This window comes from Coregonus clupeaformis, unplaced genomic scaffold (assembly GCF_020615455.1).
Source record: "Coregonus clupeaformis isolate EN_2021a unplaced genomic scaffold, ASM2061545v1 scaf0611, whole genome shotgun sequence".
Taxonomy (NCBI): domain Eukaryota; kingdom Metazoa; phylum Chordata; class Actinopteri; order Salmoniformes; family Salmonidae; genus Coregonus; species Coregonus clupeaformis.
This window is the reverse complement of record NW_025534066.1, coordinates 47,396-64,852: the sequence shown is the minus strand read 5'-3', so window position 1 is coordinate 64,852 and position 17,457 is coordinate 47,396. Positions and strand designations below refer to the sequence as shown.

Genomic DNA, 17,457 nt, shown 5'->3' with positions numbered 1-17,457 from the left:
ACTAGTGCTAAATGCTAATAAAACCAAGTTTATGTTGTTCTCTAGGTCTCGTAATATTGACCCTGAGGACCTGCGTATTTGCTCATTGAAGGGAGCCCAAATTGAGCAAGTTCCCCATCATAAGTACTTGGGTATTTGTATTGACGATAAGCTCTCTTTAAAACACACATTGAAAAACTGACAAAAAAGCTGAGAATTAAGATTGGTTTCTTTTATAGAAATAAATCCTGCCTCACTTGGGAAAGTTGAAGGACGGTTGTTCAAGCAAAGCTTCTCCCAGTACTTCATTATGGTGATATAATCAAAATTACATCCCTGCGTAGGCCTCTGCTTTAAAATAGCACTGCATTTTATCACTGGAGACAATTTTTGTACACAACACTGCATTTTGTATAGTTCTGTTGGCTGGGAGTGTCTGACTACCATAAGGGCCCAGCATTGGCTACTTTTTGTATATAAAGTGGTTCTTCAGAGACTCCCCCACTACCTCAGCTCACGTATTAACTGGAGATCCAGCCATTTTCAGACCCGCTCTCAGGACTGGCTGGTTCTGGAGGTCCCGCGGATCTCCACTGACCTGGGGGAAAATGTTTTTAGTTTTTATGCCCCCAGCTCATAGAATAGCCTTCAGGCCATCTTGAAATTAGACTCGCTTGTCTCCATTGGACAGTTTAGATCGAGTTTAAGGGGGGTGATATGTGAGAGTTGTTTGTTTTGATTAATCTATTTATTGTTGAATTTATTGTATTGATATATTATTGTATGTTCATGTTCACAGGGCGCACTTGCAAATGAGACCCTGGTCTCAATGGCGACCTACCCTGTATAAATAAAAGTTACATAATAAAACAAAACAAAACAAAAATGATCAGACTGAAACATGCGATGAGAAGTGATCGGGTAAAATATGAAGCGAGTAAACGGAGACAGCTTTGGGTGAAATACAGTGAGCTCCAAAAGTATTGGGACAGTGACACATTTTTTTTTGTTTTGGCTCTGTACTTCATCACTTTGGATTTGAAATTATACAATGAATATGAGGTTAAAGTGCATATTGTCAGCTTTAATTTTAGGGTGTTGCCTTGGCTGCCTTCTTGGCAGTAGTAGCTGCTTTCTTGGTGTTCACAATTCTTCATCATCATTACACTATTGTTCTAAATTCAATCACCCTCTTCACCCTCATCATTCAGGTCATTCAAATGTAATTGTAAAGGCAAGTGCACGATTATCAGTTTCTATCTTGTATTCATCCATTGACGGCATTAATTCAGTGAGGAGAGAGACACATCAGCGCCAGGGTACCAACACTCAACATGTTCAACCCCTCCATTATCTCAGCCAATCATGGCTAGCCAGGAAGGATCCTGTCTTTCTCAGAAATAATTCACACATCTTGACTTTTTCCACATTTTGTTGCGTTACAGCCTGAATTTAAAATTGAATAAATTGAGATGTTTTGTCACTGGCCAACACACAATACCCCATAATGTCAAAGTGGAATAATTTTTTTAGACATTTTTACAAATTAATTAAAAATGAAAAGCTGAAATGTCTTGAGTCAATAAGTATTCTCAACCCCTTGGTTATGACAAGCCTAAAAAAGTTCAGGGGGTAAGAATGTGCTTAACAAGTCACATAATAACTTGCATGGACTCACTCTGTGTGCAATAATAGTGTTGAACATGATTTTTACCCCACACATACAATTATTTGTGTGGTCACTCTGTTGAGCCGTGATCTTCAAACACAGATTCAACCGTAAAGACCAGGAAGATTTACAATGCCTCACAAAGAAGAGTGCCGATTGGTAGATGCGTTAAAAAAAAAATCAGGCATTGAATATCCCGTTCAGCAGGGTGAAGTTATTAATTACACTTTGGATATTGTATCAATACACCCAGTCACTACAAAGATACAGGCGTCCTTCCTAACTCAGTTGCCGGAGAGGAAGGAAACCGCTCAGTGATTTCACCATGAGGCCAATGGTGACTTTAAAACAGTAAACAAGTTTAATGGCTGTGATAGGAGAAAACTGAGGATGGATTGTACTTACTCCACAATACTAATCTAATTGACAGAGTGAAAAGAAGGAAGCCTGTACAGAATACAAATATTCCAAAAAATGTATCCTGTTTGCAACAATGCACTAAAGAAATACTGTAAAAAATGTGGCAAAGCAATTTGGTGGCTGCATCATGTTATGGGTATGCTTGTAATCATTAAGGACTGGAGTCTTTCAGTAATAAAATGAAATGGAATGGAGCACAGGCAAAATCCCCCCAAAAATTACCTGGTTCAATCTGCTTTCCACCAGACACTGGGAGATTAATTTACCTTTCAGTAGGACAATAACCTAAAATACAAGGCCAAATCTACACCGGAGTTGCTTACCAAGAAGACAGTGAATGTTCCTAAGTGGCAAAATTACAGTTTTGACTTGCATCTACATGAAAATCTATGGCAAGACCTTAAAATGGTTGTCTAGCAATGATCAACAATAAATTTGACAGTGCTTGAAGAATTTTGAAAATAATAATGGGCAAATGTTGCACAATCCAGGTGTGGAAAGCTCTTAGACGTACCCAGAAAGACTCACAGCTGTAATCGCTGCCAAAGGTGCTTTAGTAATTTCTGTATTTCATTTTCAATAAATTTGCAAACATTTCTAAAAACATGTTTTCACTTTGTCATTATGAGGTATTGTGTTTGGAAGGGTAGGATAAAATTTTTATTAAATGCATTTTGAATTCAGGCTGTAACACAACAAACTGTGGAATAAGTCAAGGGGTATGAATCATTTATGAAGGCACTGTAGATCAGTACTTTCTCCTTGGCTGAAATAGGATCATAATTTATTCACATTTCTATTCATATTTACGGATTCCATACGACTTTGTAATTAAGGCACATGAAAGTTCACATGTTCAAGAAGGCATTTCTGCACACAAATATTTTTTTATATATACTGAACAAAAATATAAACGCAACATGTAAGGTGTTGATCCCATATTTCATGAGCTGAAATAAAAGATCCCAGAAATTGTCCATGTGCACAAAAAGCATATTTCTCTCAAAATGTGTGCACAAATTTGTTTATATCCCTGTTAGTGAGCATTTCTCCTTTGCCAAGATAATCCATCCACCTGACAGGTGTGGCATATCAAGAAGCTGATTAAACAGCATGGTCATTACACAGATGCACCTTGTGCTGGGGACAATAAAAGGCCACTCTAAAATGTGTAGTTTTGTCGCACAACACAATGCCACAGATGTCCCAAGTTTTGAGGGAGTGTGCGATTGGCATGATGACTGCAGGAATGTCCACCAGAGCTGTTGCCAGATAATTGAATGTTCATTTCACTACCATAAGCCGCCTCCAATGTCATTTTAGAGAATTTGGCAGTATGTCCAACCGGCCTCACAACTGCAGACCGCGTGTAACCACGCCAGCCAAGGACCTCCACATCCGGCTTCTTCACCTGCGGGATCGTCTGAGCCCAGCCACCCGGACAGCTTATGAAACTATGGGTTTGCACAACCGAAGAATTTCTGCACAAACTGTCAGAAACTGTCTCAGGGAAGCTCATCTGTGTGCTCGTTGTCCTCAACAGGGTTTTGACCAGACTGCAGTTTGGCGTCGTAACCGACTACAGTGGGCAAATATTCACCTTCGATGGCCACTGGCACGCTGGAGAAGTGTGCTCAACACGGATTAATCAAAATGTAGCTGGCCATACAGGATCTTCTGCGGCAAGCGCTCCTGAGACATTCTAATGACATGCCCAAGCCAGCGTAGTTAGTGTTGGGTGACCATGGCCTCCATACTCTTATAGTTGGTCTTAGCAAGTATTTCTGTATGGGGCACACGGTCGCACCAGGTGATTCCCAGATTGCGCTGCAGGCATCTTATGTGGAATCGCTCTAGCTGCTTGTTGTAGCGGCTGTAAGTGACCTAGGCTTCACAGCTGTAAAGAAGTGTGGTGATGCAGACGGCTTGATAGACGCCGACTTTGGTGTGGAGGTGGAGATCCCTGTTTTGGAAGACCCTGTGTCAGAGTTTCACAAAGGCAGCTGATGCTTGCTTGATCCTATTTTAAATTTCGAGGTCGATGCTGCAGTCCTCTGAGAGGATGCTGCCCAGGTATTTGAAAGATGGGACTATTGCCAGTGATTTGTGTTCAATGGTGAAGACAGGCATGGTGGGTGGAGGGCTGGATCGCCATTGGCAGACCACCTCTGTCTTGGTGGTGTTGATAGACAGTCCCATCCTGCTATAGACCCTCACAGCCGCTACAAGGACAGACCGAAGGTCTTCCGGAGTGTGGGCCACAAGAGCACAGTCATCAGCATACTGCAGCTCAAGAACCCGCTCCGTCAAAACCTTGGTGGTTGCTTGGAGCCTCCTGATGTTGAACAGGTTTCCATCCAGCCTGAAGTCCACCGGAACCCCGCTGCTGTCCTCAATCTCCTTGTGGAGAAACTGGGTGACACATAGGAGGAAGATGTTAAAGAGTACAGGTGCCAGTACACACCCTTGCCTCACACCGATGCTTACTCCAAAAGGCCATTTCCCTTGTTCTTATAGATGGTGACAATGTTTGCATCCTGCCACTGTTGGGGGACGATCTCCCAGTCCCAAACCTCCGTGATGTACTGGTGGAGCGTTCTGGTGCAGAAGTAACTTCCCTTCTTAAGTAGCTCTGCCAGGATGCTGTCAGCACCAGGAGTCTTGTTGTTCTTGAGGGAACGGATAGCTGATACACCTCTTGGAAGGTTGGCGAATGGCTGAGGTCTTGAATGGGTGGACGGACAGGCAGTTCTTCCAGGATGAAGTGGTCTGTAGGAGAGTGCTGATTGAGTAGTGCTTCAAAGTTGTCAGCCCACCTCATCAGGATGTGGTTTTGGTCCTTCAAGAGAGTCAAACCATCAGCTGTTTTCAGGGGGGTGATGGAGCGACTTCTACGGACATAAATAGGTTTCATTGAGTTGTAGAAATTGTGCATTTCGTTTTTGTCGGCATAAATGTGGATTTCCTGTGCCTTATTCATCCATCATTCGTTCTGCAGAGCACCCAAGGTTTTTTATTTTTTATTTATTTCACCTTTACTTCCTTGTGTGATGCATGCCATTGCTGGCAGAGGGTAGCAGATGTGGGGCTGTTGAGAGTTTCCCTGTGCGCTTTGTGCATATTGTCCAGTAAGGTTGTGATGGTGTCAGAGTTCTCATTGAACCAGTCCTGATGTTTCCTACCTCTGTAGCCAATGGAGTGGGCCGCTGCCTGATAGAGCACTGAGCTAATAGATGCCCACTTCCGGTCCATTGGGTCCTCTGCGCTCAGAAGAGGCTCAGTCTCCCTCAGCCTTTCAGCGAGAGTGCAATGGAACTCGTCCCTTACTGCAGCTTTTTCAAGCCAGGTACAGTGCAGACGCCTCTTACTGGAGTTCTGCAGGCGTTAGGGGGGACGTATTCTCACCTGGAGTTTAGCCAGTATCATACAGTGATCTGTCCAGTATTCTGCACCCCTCATGGCACCTGTCAGCAGGACGTCATTAGTGTCAGAACATCTCACTATGACGTAGTCGATCAGATGCCAGTGTTTGGAGCGTGGATCCATCCATTATGTTTTATATTTGTTATTCTGCTGGAACAAGGTGTTAGTGACAATGAGATCGTGCTCGGCACATAGAGTTAGCAGTCTCATACCGTTCTTATTGACCTGGCCAACATCATGCCTACCCAGCACTCCGCTCCATATCCTGTTGTTCTGTTCTACCCTAGTGTTGAAGTCACCCAGCAGAAAGATCTTGTCATTCCTGGGGATGTGGTGAAGGGCCTCATCTAGTGGCTGGTAGGAGCAGTCCTTTGCCTCATTTTCAGATGGTAAATTTGGTGCGTATGTACTGAGATGAGTAGCATAACGCATCTTGGCTAGGGGATACAGAGAGACATGAGTCTTTCACTTATGTCGACAGGTGTTTCAGTGAGGCTGGGTAAAAGGCTGTCCTTAATTGCCCGTCCCACACAATGCTGATGTTGTCTACCCGGAGGGTAACCTTTCCAGAAGAAGGTATAGCCTTTTCCCTCCTCTTTCAGGGAACCTTCATCCAGGAACCTGTTCTCACTCAGGGCAGCAATGTCAATGTTGTAGCGCCTTAGTTCTGCAGCAATCAAAGCTGTTCTCCGATGGGGTCTATCGCTATTATCGTCAGTGTCCAAAAGAGTTCTAATGTTCCATGTTGCCAGTTTCAGGGAAATTATTTTCTTTAGCATTTTTCGACCGCTGAGTGGAACTCCAAATAGGTGCGGTAGCCTATCCAGGATGGAGTGAGTGGGCAATTTTTAGGCCAACTTTTCTAGGCCTCTCCCCAGCTAGGGTGAGCAGTGTGGCTCTTGAATAGGGCTGCTCAGTCACACAGGGGTAGTCCTGTGCCGCTGGCGTCCAGGGGTCTGATTAAGGGCTCCCGGTGCATTCACTCCTGCCCCCGTCACCAGACACCCCAACGCCACCAGACTTTAGTCCAGTTTCCGGTTGATGGCTTCACCGAGGTCAGTAGTGGATACCTGCGCAAAGGAAGTTATTTAAAGTGCTGCTGAGGGTGTGCAATCCCCAACAGCACTATTTCACTGTAGGAAGGTGAATTCCAGTGGCAAGGGGGGAAACCCAGGATGACCAGTATCTTCCACAGCTGTAGGAGGCTGCCGGATCCCCAGTCTGTCGGCGTTCGCCTACCACGCTGGAGAAGTGTGCTCTGTACCGGCCAGATGGCAGACAGTGTGTATGATATCGTGTGGGTGAGCGGTTTGCTGATGACAACGTTGTGAACAGAGTGCCCCATGGTGGCGGTGGGGTTATGGTATGGGCAGGCATAAGCTACAGACAGCGAAAACAATTGCATTTTATCTATGGCAATTTGAATGCACAGATATACCGTGACAGGATCCTGAGGCCCATTGTCATGCCATTCATCCGCCGCCATCATCTCATGTTTTAGCATGATAATGCACGGCCCCATGTCACAAGGATCTGTAAACAATTCCTGGAAGCTGAAAATGTCCCAGTTCTTCCATGGCCTGCATACTCACCAGACATTTCACCCATTGAGCATGTTTGGGATGCTCTGGATCGACGTGTATGACAGCATGTTCCAGTTCCCGCCAATATCCAGCAACTTCGCACAGCCATTGAAGAGGATTTCAATTGACTGATTTCCTTACATGAACTGTAACTCAGTAAAATCTTTGAAATTGTTTCATATAATACAATTAAGTCAGTGTTGTGTTAAATAAGCGCTTCTTTAACATGTGATTTTAACCCAAGCTTTGCTCAGTAGAAAAACGTTTTTCAGAGTTGTTAAACCCAATATCAATCAAAATCAATCAATCAATCGAAAAAAATATATAAAGCCCTTTTTTACATCAGAAATTGTCACACTGCTATACATATACACAGCCTAAAACCCCAATCACCAAGCAATGCAGATGTAGAAGCACAGTGGCTAAGAAAAAGAAAAATAGGAACCGAGGAAGAAACCTAGAAAGACAGGCACCTAGAAAGAATCCTAGAGAGGAGCCAGGCTCCGAGGAGTGGCCTGTCCTCTTCTGGCTGTGCCGGGTGGAGATTATAAGAGTACATGGCCTTTTAGGCCAGATCGTTCTTCAAACATTCGTATACAAAGAGGATTGGGACAAAATCCCTCCTGAGATGTGTGCAAACCTGGTGGCCAAATACAAGAAACGTCTGACCTCTGTGATTGCCAACAAGGGTTTTGCCACCAAGTACTAAGTCATGTTTTGCAGAGGGGTCAAATACTTATTTCCCTCATTAAAATGCAAATCAATTCATAACATTTTTGACATGCGTTTTTCTGGATTTTTTTGTTGTTATTCTGTCTCTCACTGTTCAAATAAATCTACCAATAAAATTATAGACTGATCATTTCTTTGTCAGTGGGAAAACGTACAAAATCAGCAGTGGATCAAATACTTTTTTCCCTCACTGTATGTTTGTCCTGTGCAGTTGAGGCGCTGTCATTGGCACAGTGACCTGTGCCAAATCGCACAGTGGGAGCTTTGAGCATGAGCAGCCCGTCATTGCACGAAGGCTGTTTTCTTAGAAGTACAGTCTCCTTTATTACAAATTTAAAAGCATAACTCTGCCAAAATTGGTCTGATTGCAACAAGTGATGCATAATTTTGTGGTCAAATTCTGAGTTTTTGCTCCCACAAAGGCTACATCCGTGGGAACCGCTCATGTCATGGCCATCTATGTCATCATGGCCAATAATAATACAATTACTGTACTTTCCCCCACCTTCTTTCTATCCTGTACTCTACCCTACCCCCTAGTTTCAGTTTCTGATTCTACCGACTTCCCTTTCACTTGCACCTTTTCTCCAGGAGTCCGCACCTCAACAGAAATAAGTTAGAAAGGGACTCTCAACCAATGAAAATGCTGCTGTAATCATTCAGTTCGTAGAGCACACGATACGAAATGCTAGGCATGCATACACATTTAGTCGGACGTGTGAAACATATTCTAGACACACTAACACCAAGCTGTGAAGAAATTGTATTGTTCCGCCTAGAATATAAACCCCTTGTGTCCTGCCTTTGTGGTGGGCTTTACTTGTGGAGACTTCGACCCCTAATTCCGGTTGGAGGATTCCCGCAATCAGGAGGGTAATATCCAGGGAGGGAATTCTCCATCTTGGAATATTCCAATTGGGATTTCTGAAAGACGTGGGAACTTTGGGAAAGTTTTTGGGGAATTTGCAACCCTAGGTCCCTAATCCTCAACTCTGGGCATCCCCTAATTTCCCCTGTGTGATTTTCTATTTCAGTATCGTGTCGTTGCTGATCAAAGCCACCAGGAAGTCCAGTGTGAAACGCAGTGGCGTCAGTCCCCTCCACCTGGCCGCCGAGTTCAACTGGGACAATGTCCTGGAGGTCCTGATCGAGGCCGGCTACGACGTCAATGCCATGCTGTCGGAGGACCGATCCATGATGTACGAGGACCATCGTAGCACAACGCTCTACTTCGCCGTCGCCAACGGCAACGTGGACGCGACCACCATGCTTCTAGAAGCTGGCGCCAACCCAAACCTGGACACCTTCAACCCGCTACTGGTGGCCGTGAGGCAAGGTAGTATCGAATTGGTAACTTTGCTGGTGGAGCACATGGCCAACGTCAATGCCTACGTCCCCACTCACCCCACCTCATTCCCGGCCACCGTCATGTTCAGTATGAAGTATCTGTCCATGCTGAAGTATCTGATGGACAACGGCTGCGATGCCCTCTCCTGTTTTAGTTGCACTTACAGCAGTGGTACACACCCACCCCTTCAGGAGACCTCTGAGAGAGATGACTTGCGGTACAATACCGATACACACAGAAATACTGGGGAACCTGTTCAGGTAAACAGAATAAGAGTGAAATGTTTAGTATGTGCATGTGTAATATTTTCACGTACAGTGGGGTACATTTTTTTTAGGGATCTCTTGACAAAGATGTGAAAAGAAGACTGTATGAAATAAATAATACAAATACTGAGCTCTATTGTATTTTTGTTTTTTATACTAATACAATTGCTCAGAGAAATACATTTTGTTTAACAAGCAATAAAACAATCTAAAAAAGGATAGGGGTCAAAATGATTGGATCCCCTGTTTTCAATACTCCACCGCCCTCCCCTTGCAAGGATAACAACACTGAGCCTTTTTCCCAAATGTTTTATGAGAATGGAGAACACATTGGGAGGGGTCTTAGACCATTCCTCCGTACAGAAACTTTTCAGATCCCTGATATCCTTCATCTGCGCTTATGGACTGTTCTCTTCAATTCAAACCATAGGTTTTCAATGGGGTTCCTGTCCAGAGACTGAGAGGGCCATTGCAAAATGTTGATTTGCAAAAAACATTTATTTTTGGATTTTTATGTGTGCTTGGGGTTATTGAATTGCTGGAAGATCCACTTTTGGATTCCAATTTCAGCCTCCTGGCAGAAGCAACCAGGTTTATGGCTAAAATGTCCTGATACTCGGTAAAGTTCATGCCGTTGACCTTAACAAGGGAACCAGGACCAGTGGAAGCAAAATTGCCCCATAAGATCTACCACCATATTTTACAGTAGGTATGGGGTTATTTTCTGCATATGCCTCTTTCTTTCGAACACAAAAACCCACCACTGGTGTGCGTGGCCAAATACCTCTATTTTCATGTCATCTGACCATAGCATCGGTTTCAATCCAAGTGCCAATGCCGTTTAGCAAACTCCAGGCATTTACATTTGTTGGGTGACATGAAAATAGAGCTCTTTGGCCACACACACCAGTGGTGGGTTTGGCATCAATTTATTTTTTAAGAGGTTTGAATTGAAAAGGCAGTCCATAAGCACAGACGAAGGTTATCAAGGATCTGGAAATTCTGTATGGAGGAATGGTCTAAGATCCCTCCCAATGTGTTCTCCAATGTCATATTTCTTTTTTGAAAAAGTCTGTGTCATTAGGGGAGGGTGCTGGAGTACTGAAAACAGGGGATCAATAATCTTGACTTTATACAATATCTTGACTAAAGATTTTTTTTATTACTTGTAAAAACATATATTTCTCAGAACAATTGTATTAGTATAAAATAATATAATGAAAAAATGTTTGGGAGCATATATAAATATAGCTCAATATTTGTATTATTTGTTCTATATAGTATTTTTTGCTCATCTTTATAAAGGGATCCAATAATGGTGTATCCTATCTATTTTGAGGTCCTACTTTACTTTAATATATATATATATATATTATACACTGCTCAAAAAAATAAAGGGAACACTTAAACAACACAATGTAACTCCAAGTCAATCACACTTCTGTGAAATCAAACTGTCCACTTAGGAAGCAACACTGATTGACAATACATTTCACATGCTGTTGTGCAAATGGAATAGACAACAGGTGGAAATTATAGGCAATTAGCAAGACACCCCCAATAAAGGACTGGTTTTGCAGGTGGTGACCACAGACCACTTCTCAGTTCCTATGCTTCCTGGCTGATGTTTTGGTCACTAATGAATGCTGGCGGTGCTTTCACTCTAGTGGTAGCATGAGACGGAGTCTACAACCCACACAAGTGGCTCAGGTAGTGCAGCTCATCCAGGATGGCACATCAATGCGAGCTGTGGCAAGAAGGTTTGCTATGTCTGTCAGCATAGTGTCCAGAGCATGGAGGCGCTACCAGGAGACAGGCCAGTACATCAGGAGACGTGGAGGAGGCCGTAGGAGGGCAACAACCCAGCAGCAGGACTGCTACCTCTGCCTTTGTGCAAGGAGGAGCAGGAGGAGCACTGCCTGAGCCCTGCAAAATGACCTCCAGCAGGCCACAAATGTGCATGTGTCTGCTCAAATGGTCAGAAACAGACTCCATGAGGGTGGTATGAGGGCCCGACATCCACAGGTGGGGGTTGTGCTTACAGCCCAACACCATGTAGGACGTTTGGCATTTGCCAGAGAACACCAAGATTGGCAAATTCGTTAGGGGAGGAGATCCCTCAGGAGACCATCCGCCACCTCATCAGGAGCATGCCCAGGCGTTGTAGGGAGGTCATACAGGCACGAAGAGGCCACACACACTACTGAGCCTCATTTTGACTTGTTTTAAGGACATTACATCAAAGTTGGATCAGCCTGTAGTGTGGTTTTCCACTTTAATTTTGAGGGTGACTCCAAATACAGACCTCCATGGGTTGATAAATTTGATTTCCGTTGATAATTTTTGTGTGATTTTGTTGTCAGCACATTCAACTATGTAAAGAAAAAAGTATTTAATAAGATTATTTCATTCATTCAGATCTAGGATGTGTTATTTTAGTGTTCCCTTAATTTTTTTGAGCAGTGTATATATATTTACGTGACTGGTATAGTATTACACTATACCTAGTAGTAATTATACTACAGCCAGGTATAGCAGTTTTAACAAAAACCAATCCTTACCCCCAGGACACCAACGGGTGAAAATAAAGAAAAAGGAGCACTCTGTTTCATAATATGTCCCGTCAATAAATTATCAGATCTATGCAGAAACCGAGTGCTCCTTTTTCTTTATTTTCCTGGATAGTCACCTGTTGAAGTGTCCTTGGGTAAGGAATGTTTTTTGGATTTACTATGTAACAATGTTTATCTACACTGTAATCACCAATGTAACTGTCATGCAGTCATGTTAGCACATAGGTATGTGGGACACTTCTTACACTTCTTGTAAAGTGGGGACCATTGCTGTTTGTGTTTCCATCATTAGTTTTGTGAGATAATCTCTACTCGGGCAATAAGCCGCTGGGCAGGACCCATCATAGACGTACTCCTGGATTATGTTGGGCAGGTGAAACTCTGCTCCAGACTTACTGAACACCTAGATAGCTTCAAGGACTGGGAAGTCATCAAGGAAAAAGCAAGTGAGTGTCTGACTTCCAAACAAACACACGCAGATATGCTCACATACTGTAGATACACAGACACAATTACACATATGTGACTTGTTTCAGGAAACTAGGCGTATCTCGCGCGTCACTACTTCACAGGAGAGCCATTTGAATGTAAACTTTTTAAACTATCAAAATGCGTTTTTTGGCAGAAATGCCTTCTGGAACATGTGAACTTTCATGTGACTTAATAACAAACGTGTATGCCATCTGTAAATATGAATACAATTGTTAAATTATGAGCCTAGATGGTTTAGCCACAGAAAAAGACAGCAACCTTCCCGCTAGCAATGATTGGCTGAGATAATGAGTGGGCTGGACATGCCGAGAGATGAGTTCGGATTGGTCTGCCATGTAGCACGCTTCTGTCTATAACATGAGTTGGTCAGTATGTGTAGTATCCTTTCTAAGGCAGCTTTTTTGAAAGATATCACGTAGTAGAACTGCATAAGTGTTGCTCTCCACTTTCTGGAGGACCGAATTTTGAATCAGTAGAATTAGAGTATGATAGCTAATGAGATGGAGAAAATTCTAGCGTTTGATTGCAAATATGCAGACAGAGTCAAAAAGAGAACACACAGAAGGCTGTTGTTTAAAACACCTGTCTCCGGATTACATCTTCAAACTAAGGGCAACTGTCACGGATCCCCCCGGTACTGCTGCTCATTCCATTCACCAGTTCCGGAGGTCTATGTCACTGGCTTTCTAGGCGTCACTGACATGGATCATTACCACCATCCCCGGACTGTCTTGTCCCATGTCCGTTGGTCTCGTGAGTACCGTGTATTGTGCTCTTGTTGTTTACGGGTCTCATCCCGTGTATTGTGTAGAGGTTACACCTCACTCTTTGTTTGGGTTACATCCCTTTTGTATATATATACGTGTTTATGTTGGGTGGAGTAAATAAAACCCCTAATACGTATTCCTGCGCCTGTCTTCAAATCATTATACTACGTGACAGCAACCATGGCATCCGTGACAGAGAGGGAGATGCATCCATCCAGGTAAGATAGTCTAGCTAGCTAAGTTTTTAGATATTACACGTTTGTAATTTTGTCAGAAAGTTGTTTTAATTTCAAGTTAAAGTGTGCTGGTTTGTGAAGGCAATGGTTTGTGAAAGGAAAAAAAGTTGAGCAAGGCTTGTAAGGAGAACAGAGAAATGTGCAATAGCTCCTCTCTTTCTCGCTCTCTCCTCTCTCTTCTTAACAAACCCTCAAAACTGTGGGCTAACTTGGGGGAGAAAAAATAGTACAGTCAAATTGAACATGGTCAATTCATAAGCACGAATAAGAATGATATATTTTTTCAAATTGAGAAATGTTCTATTGCGTATCGACGAGATGCGCATCATATGCATGAGCGCTATTTTTTAAAACAAGGGATAATTAGTAACGGTTATATTGGGATACGTTTTGAGAGTTCAAAGACAACTTTGGTAGTATTGTAAACCTTAAAATGTGTGGTTTCTTGTAGGCTACAGAATCAGAGAAGGGTTGTTTCTCTGAACCTCAGGTAGTAGGCTCAAGCAAGCCTGTTTCTCTTAGTGCAGCCTGCCCTGCCTGTCTCCCAGACTCTGACCAGCAGCCTATCCTCCTTATTTATGTTCAGAAAACAAATTTGAAGGCCAACAGTGTTGGGGGATAGCACTAATCACGTTTATGCAACCTAATAGTCACACTTAGAGCACTTCCAGAACCAATTCTGTTCCCCATGATGAAAGGTTATGACTGAAAACGTTTGGGAAGCACTGATCTAGCTAATGATTAGCACAAATATAAATGGGCAACCCCTATGCTTCAGCCTATTTGATTATAGCCAGTATGCTGCATGATTTAGGCTACAGCTGATAATGCTTTTTGCTAAATAACACACCAGCCTGATAATATGGACCAGTATGTGGACCAATGTATATTTTAGGCGGTGTCAGCATCAATTTATTTTCATTCATTTTGGAGTACAAAAGTCACCAGAACTGACTTTCTCACAGTCGTTCAGTTGTGGTTGGGATATATTGACCAAATTATCAAGAAAGTTTTGGATGTATTTTCCCTACAACATTTACCAGAAACAAGCATTTCACAGTTATATATTTAAAAATCTCCAGGGGGAGCATGCCCCCGGACCCCCCTGGAAGGGTGTTGACCCCCCCAATATGCAACACAAAGTTACACCCTTGGCTGCTGGGGTTACTGCTGTGATGAGGGGGGATGCCATGCACGCATGCACAGAAGCCACTGCCCAAACGGGCACTTATTTGGAGTGACTTGTGCACATGTTATATATATATATATATATATATATATATATATATATATATATATATCTGTCTAGACTGTATACAAGCATATATTACTACATATCACCGTATATATGTTGCCATTGTCTTCCAGCGCCACCACGTCGACTGATGCAGCTGTGCAGGCTGAAGATCCGCCAGCAAGTTGGAATCCACAGACTGAGGTGCATCAACAAACTGCCCCTCCCACCACGACTGATCAAGTACCTCAACCATGAAGCGCGCAACCAAGAAGAGTTTTGTGAATACTAATGTGTAAAATCATAGTCAAAGTAAGAGACGACAGAGGGAATATAGCACAAAATCGCTTCACATATTCAGTGTTTTTAGTGTGATATTTGAGCAAAGCTAGAGTTCACAATTAAACTTTAAGACCAGACTAAGGTAGACTTATCAAAGTTGGTAAGTGTATGTGCTTGCACTTCACTTCAGACAAACTCCTCATGAGGGTGCCAAATGACTTCACAGAGGACTGATCCATGGATGAAGTTCTGTTGACACCTCCATCCCTCTTGCCCTCTGGCATTGGACTGAACTAATACTGTACCACATAACCCAATCTAGTGCATTATTCATGCAATGTACTGTCCATGTTATGATGGCTCACATTTTACCACATATAATAATCTACAAAGTTATCTATTATCTTGGATTGTTGTCAAATTAGACTATGATCATTCATTGGATTGTGAATTATCACAAACATCCATATGGTAGAGGCAGCTGTTTTAGTCTTGAAACAGGTCTTAGAAGCAAGCTATTCTGTATCCATGACTAAAAACTGCATTGTTCAGTATTATAAACCTAGTATATAATTGCAAAACCTGTCAAGGCAACATAAGCTACTTACAAACAATGTTGATTGACAGATGAACACACAAGCACAGCCCGCCTTTTCTGTAGAATTCATCACTTCTAGCACAGTGGTCCACTCTGTCCAAACTGAGGAACGCCACAGAAGATTACTTTGTTAGCACCTCAGTCTCTCTTTAATAGCTCACAGCTAATTTCAACTGAGTAGCGGCAACTCAAAGGCATAGAGCAGGTGGATCTTTTGAGAAGTGTGTCTTACTCTAACCTAAGACAATATGCTATTTTAAAAAAACATACGCTTTGATTTATTGTTTGTAAATCCTGCTCTATGATTTTCCCCAGTGAATTTTGCAGATGGTTGTATTGGCTAGATTGAGGTGACATTGCTGTTGTTTGGTGTTACTTGAGTGTAAAAAATATCTATCAATTCAAAGTTCACATTTATATGTATGGATTGTTATGTGCAAAATCCTAATTATGCTGCACAAAAGGTAAATGTAGAAATGACAATTATTTTTATGACAAGTCATCTTTGAGCTATAATACAGCCTTCCTTCATCTTCATACCCCAAATAATTGTTGTTGTTGTTTGCACTGCACCTCTTTCCCATTTTCCTAAAATGAAAATTCCACCACTTTTCAGCCTCATATTTAGCACAGTTTCTACATTCTGAAGATTAAAAGATAAGAAGAACGTGTAATTTGATGAATTGCCCTTTATTAAGATATCATAGTTAAAACTGTTTTAGAAACCATAAAAGTAGGCTATAACACCATTTTCTGAAGGAGGTCACTCTCAATAAAAAGGTATCACACAGTAGGCTTTCATGGGGTACTAATACAACCATGCTCCTCCTTTGAGCATAGGTATAATTCACTAACAACATCAGCCTTGTCAAGAATTGGCATATCTGTCTAGTACAATTTCGAAATGAAAAATTATTATGCACACCCAGATGGGCAAAATACGTCGCTGAATTACAGGTTTCTTTTATCGCTTTGGTACTATTTTCACAAGTATGTGGTACATTTTCACAAGTATGTGGTACATTTTCACAAGTATGTGGTACATTTTGACAACTCTTTGTACAAAACCCCAAACTGGTCACACTTGTAACACAGCCGGTCTTTCATTCATAACCTGTCATTGTGCATTCATTTGGATTGTAAACATCTCTCACCACACAACCATTGATTCAAAATAGAAGTTTATTCTGAAATGTAATGAGAACATTGGTTTAATCACCAAAACACAACTTGATATCTTTTCAATTCGTTGTTTTAACTCCCAGTTAATTCAATAGCAAACAATGCAAGATACGTGTTTCAAATTGCCTTTAGAAGAGCTGAAAGTAATATGCTACAGTATTGTAAATTACGGTAGATTACATAGTTTTCACATTAGGCAATACACTTACATTACCCAACAAAATTAAAAGAAAATCTATAATTTCCATAATATCTATCCAACGTGTAATTAAAGGTGTGATCAATGAAGACCCCTTGACTTTTTCCACATTTTGTTATGTGGTGGCCGAACGATGCTGCGATGATGTGTTGATAAGAAATCCGCTGACACTGTACTTTGATTATAAAGGTTTATTATATCAAAGATTTCAGCATCAATTTACAGACTTCTGCAGAATCTGGAGAGCAACAAACCCAATCTCAAATATGATCACTCTCCCCGTCCCTTTGTTCAAACATGGTATATATCCTATGTAACATAAGATGGCGTGTTTGAATAGACCAATCCCTGGCCTCCACATATCCCAATGTCCACTGTTTTAGGGGGCCCCTATAGTAATACTTTCCAGATGTTTCAGAAAAAAAGAGCAAAGTTCATTTAACCAACAATATGAAAACCTCAGCCAAAGCTATT

The 17,457-nt window shown here is 42.1% G+C and overlaps 1 protein-coding gene across 6 annotated transcripts in view; it reads left to right on the top strand.

The window, feature by feature from the left end:
• The window catches only part of LOC121549150 (ankyrin repeat and SOCS box protein 2), a 67,616-nt gene extending 50,542 nt beyond the window's left edge, over positions 1–17,074 (top strand). For 5 of the 6 annotated variants that reach the window (XM_045216106.1, XM_045216105.1, XM_045216107.1 and 2 more), the window contains 3 exons: positions 8,841–9,414; positions 12,286–12,439; positions 14,857–17,074. In XM_045216106.1, coding sequence (XP_045072041.1) covers positions 8,841–9,414; positions 12,286–12,439; positions 14,857–15,014 — 886 coding nt within the window. In that variant the 3' untranslated portion in view covers positions 15,015–17,074. The remainder of the gene's footprint in view (positions 1–8,840; positions 9,415–12,285; positions 12,440–14,856) is intronic. The other variant, XM_045216108.1, reaches the window with a different exon arrangement.
• The last annotated feature ends 383 nt before the right edge of the window (positions 17,075–17,457 follow it).